The sequence below is a fragment of the Sinocyclocheilus rhinocerous genome, unplaced genomic scaffold (genome assembly GCF_001515625.1).
Source record: "Sinocyclocheilus rhinocerous isolate Xijiao unplaced genomic scaffold, SAMN03320098_v1.1 scaffold61, whole genome shotgun sequence".
In the NCBI taxonomy this organism is placed as follows: Eukaryota; Metazoa; Chordata; class Actinopteri; order Cypriniformes; family Cyprinidae; genus Sinocyclocheilus; species Sinocyclocheilus rhinocerous.
The window spans coordinates 1,564,201-1,568,974 of NW_015640445.1; the positions used below are offsets into that span (position 1 = coordinate 1,564,201).

The following is a 4,774-nucleotide window of genomic DNA, read 5'->3' on the forward strand; positions in this document are numbered from 1 at the left end:
GATCCAAGGCTTTCATTGAAGGTATAGAGATCAAGCTTAATGCGGAAGGCCAGAAGATAAACTGAACAATGTGGTTGAACTGATCTGCAAACCCCTTAGAGGCATGCCTACAAACAAATAACTTTATTTCATTTTGTTCAAATTTAAGTCAACAAAGTTTTTTCTGTTATCGCTGTTGTTCGTAACCTATGTTCATAATATGTATATTGACCTCATATTGTAGGCTAGTTATAATTTATTGAACCTGTTTCAAGAGTTACAATGTTAAATCTGTTCTGCTACTTTAACCTGAGGATAGATCAAAACCTCTACATACTTCTGTTCTCTTATCTCCTGTTGTTACTTCATAATGGAGTTATCACTTATCTCTCTTAATGTAAAGGGCATTCGAGATATTGTAAAAAGAAAAGCAATATTTTTGTTTTGCAAAGAAATTAAGGCAGATTTTATTTTTTTACAAGAATCCCACTCAAGTGCAGAAGACGTTTTGTTTTGGAAGAACCAGTGGGGTGATGAACTCTGGTTAGCACATGGAACTAATCATTCAGCTGGTGTGATCACTTTGAAAGGCAGCTTTAGAGGGAAAATTATTTATAACCAATGTGATGTCAAAGGGCATTGGGTAATTTTAGTTATTGAAATTGGCAGCAATATGTTTATATTATGTAATATATATGGATATAATTCTTGTGTTTTGAATCATAATCTGTTGGACACTATAGAGGAAAATGTAAATATTCTCTCAACTAAATTTCCAATGGCAAAAGTAATTATTGGTGGAGATTTTAATATGGTTCATGATAATGCTCTAGATAGATTCCCCCCCAAAGTCTTCAACAATCTCCAGAATTTTTGCAATAATTTAGCTCTCATATACATATGGAGATATAGAAACCCCTTTGTTAGACAATTTACATGGAGCAATAAGCAAATAACTCATCAATCGAGAATTGACTTTTGGCTCATTTCCTCAGATTTAGAACAAAATGTCTTGCAAACTAAAATTTCCCCTGCTATTCTCACTGATCACAGAGTTTTAACTTTAAACATTAAATTTGAAGATGTCCGATGTAATTGTAGAAATTCAGGCTATTGGAAATTAAATAATTATTTTTTGCACCATCAAGATTATGTGGAGCATATCCAAACATTAATAAATAAATACTGGATACAGGCAAATATTAGAAAGGAATATGGCACAGTTTGGGAACTACTAAAATTTGAAATAAGAAAATTTAGCATTCAATTTGGAAAAAAATTGGCCATGAAAAAAAGAACACGTATTCAAGACATAATCAAAGAGATTTCAAATTTAACTCCATCCATCCAATCCATCCATCCAATAGTGATGATTTAGAAAATTTACAGAAAGAATTAGACTGTATTTATCAAGAAAAAGCCAGAGGTGCCTTTGTAAGATCTAGAAGGAAATGGATGGAAGAAGGTGAAAGAAACAGCAAATACTTTTTTAGTCTTGAGAAGAGGAATGCAGAAATAAAATTAAAAATTAACAGCACTGTTACTGAGGACCTAGGCATGATTTCTGAATTTGTTTCTAAATATTACGCAGATATGTATTCTTTAGGAGAGGATCAAGACAATGTAATTCTTTTTAAAACAATAAAAAGTCCAAAAACGTTGTCTTTAGAAAGTAAAACAGAGTGTTCTCAAGACCTTTCTCTAAATGAAATTGAATTCTGTATAAAAGCTCTTAAAAACAACAAATCCCCTGGAAATGATGGGCTTACATCAGAATTTTATAAAGTTTTTATAAATGATATATCTAAATTCCTGTTAGCGGTATATGAAGAGGCCATCAACAAAGAATCCTTACCTACATCACTTAAACAAGGTGTTACAACCTTGATCCCTAAACGTCAAAAAGATATCCTTTTATTAGAAAATTGGCGACCTATCTCATTACTAAATAATGATTATAAAATAATGGCATCAATTTTTGCAAAACGTATGAAAAATGCATTAAATGAGATAATTGATGAAACTCAATGTGGATTCATGAACGGTCGCCACATTTCCTCTAATATTCGTTTAGTTATTGATTTAGTGCAGTATAGTAATTTATTAAATGGAGACCCTTTAATAATTTTTCTGGATTTTAGAAAAGCTACAGTATACAGTAAGCCATAATTTTATATTTGATTCATTCAAACTCTTTGGTTTCGGACAATATTTCATCAAAAGTGTAAGAACTATGTACTGTGGTAGCAATAGTTCTATTAAACTTGCCAATGGAACATCTCCTAGATTTGAAATAAATCGAGGCATCCGACAAGGTTGTCCAATATGGCATCAATTTTTGCAAAACGTATGAAAAATGCATTAAATGAGATAATTGATGAAACTCAATGTGGATTCATGAAAGGTCGCCACATTTCCTCTAATATTCGTTTAGTTATTGATTTAGTGCAGTATAGTAATTTATTAAATGGAGACCCTTTAATACTTTTTCTGGATTTTAGAAAAGCTTTTGATACAGTAAGCCATAATTTTATATTTGATTCATTAAAACTCTTTGGTTTCGGACAATATTTCATCAAAAGTGTAAGAACTATGTACTGTGGTAGCAATAGTCCTATTAAACTGGCCAATGGAACATCTCCTAGATTTGAAATGAATCGAGGCATCCGACAAGGTTGTCCAATTTCTGCATTCCTTTTCTTGGTCGTAGCTCAAGTTTTAAGTAATATGATAAATCAACATGCCTTCAAAGGTATTATAATGTTTGTATTAATTTTGCGTTTTTGTTGTTGCTGTTGTTCTGTTTTGCATGCTTTGAGATGTGCAACGTTTCCCTGTTTGCATTGTGCTTTTGTGTGATGGAACTGAATAAAGGAAATACAAAAATACAAAATAAGAGTTCCCATACATTTAGATATTGTTATGCGCCAAAAAACTAAAGAAGAAGAAGAAGAGTTCCTTCTTCCGGGGAATTCAATCGTTGCCCGGAAGTAGAGTCGGCGGAATTCCTCCTCAGATTGTTATCGCAGCAGAATCCAGCGCGAATGTGGAGGAACCAGTGTGAGAGCAACTGAACGCTGTGGCTGTTCGCGGTGTATTGTCTCGTATTTATGGACATTTAGCATTCAACGGGTTCCCATCCTGTGAATTTTGATATTTAAATCCCTCTGTCGTCGTCGTGTTCAATAAGCGAATAGAAGGTGGTCGTGAATGTTGGCAAATAACGGACAGTAGATGTTGACAGCTAACTTTACAGACTTCACATCCAGACATGGTGCTTTGCTAGAAGTGATGCTTCGTCGCCAGTATGGAGTCTTTGATATTTTATTTAGTGCTATTAGCTCCACTTTCTATCCATTGTGCGGTGAAACCAGCATCTGTTGAAGAAGACCTGAGAAATCAGGAAGAGGTACAAGAGTTTGGTAAGTTAACGTTACTCTGAGAAAGCAGTTCAAATGGGCTCAACGAGGAAATTAGATATAAAACTAAATATACCAAAATATCGGGGGATATTTGGGGGGTTGTCTGGATTGGTGAGTTCAGTCTTGCTTCCTTTTCCTGTTTTGACTCAGTCATGACTCATGACAGCTTATCTTAGTTAATTTCCTCCAATATGGAAGCTGCTGCATTTGCAATTTAATTGCAGTTTGAATGGAAAAGACATTTACATATAATTCTCTTGCAGTGGAAACTGTTTGGGTCACTGTATGGTTAGTAGTGTGTAGTACTGACCAAAATATTTAATTGTTATATTTACTAATATTTAATCTTTAGATATTGTTTTGGGATTTGAGAAGTTTAAATGGTGTGTGTGGATAATAGTGGTATTATGTAGGAGTAATGAAATATATGTGCTTTACTTCATCCAGATGCGCTCAGCTCCATACTGTCAGACTTTGATGTGGTGCCTGCATCAGATCTCCAGCTTCACTCGGTCAGGAAGAGGGACGTTGATGCCCGATCACATGTGGAGCGGCTGGTCAGTTTCACAGCACTCCAGAGGTAAAGCTGACAGATCAACACACAGCACTCTCTTACTATAACACAGTGAAAGGCACTAAATAAGGAGACTTTAAGTCGCCAAGAGGCTGCTAAAGGCAGATCACGTGATGTTCATGACTTTTTCATTTTTAAATTATTTATGATTAAATTATTTATTTTATTAGAAAATACTTAGTCTATTCATTTATTGTTTGTTATTCTTCTTTGTCCCTCCTTGATTTAAAAAAATAATAATTTATTTTTATGTATTTATATATGTCTGTGTATTAGGGCTGTCAAAATGGCTGAAAAACAAAATTCGAATTTTGTACTTAAATATGATAAATTTGAATTATATTCGAATTTAAAATGCATAATTTCAGTTTGGGTGAAGAAAAGCTTTTGGCTTCTCTTCTGAGACCACAAGAGGGCGCATCGAGCAAAATATTACTAATGCACGTTTATTCAAAGCATAAGATAAAATGACTATCGGTGAAAAAAGTGCATAATGTTTAAAATAATGTTTATAAACCAATTATAATTAAGTTGCTTAAACAACTATAAACAAAACAGCATCATGTATGTATGCATAGTTTAATACAAAGGGCGGAAAGCCAATCACACAGAATTCATTTTTCATTTAAAAACATGAGATGCAGTGGGGTGGGGAAGAAAACCCGCCATAAAGTCTCGAGGTATGTTTTTTCAAAGTTGAACTTGCATTAATTTTACATGGCTTTCTAAACATGCGGCTCTTTTGTGCGAGATGCGAGTGCAACGGTGATAGATGTCCCTCTAGAAAATGCGATAAATA

The 4,774-nt window shown here is 33.8% G+C and overlaps 1 protein-coding gene across 1 annotated transcript in view; it reads left to right on the top strand.

Annotated features, from left to right (window-relative positions):
• Positions 1-2,935: 2,935 nt before the first annotated feature.
• LOC107752755 (disintegrin and metalloproteinase domain-containing protein 17-like) overlaps positions 2,936-4,774 on the top strand; it is an 18,850-nt gene continuing 17,011 nt past the window's right edge. Inside the window, exons 1-2 of the mRNA XM_016568797.1 lie at positions 2,936-3,401; positions 3,849-3,981. Coding sequence (XP_016424283.1) covers positions 3,287-3,401; positions 3,849-3,981 — 248 coding nt within the window. The 5' untranslated portion in view covers positions 2,936-3,286. The remainder of the gene's footprint in view (positions 3,402-3,848; positions 3,982-4,774) is intronic.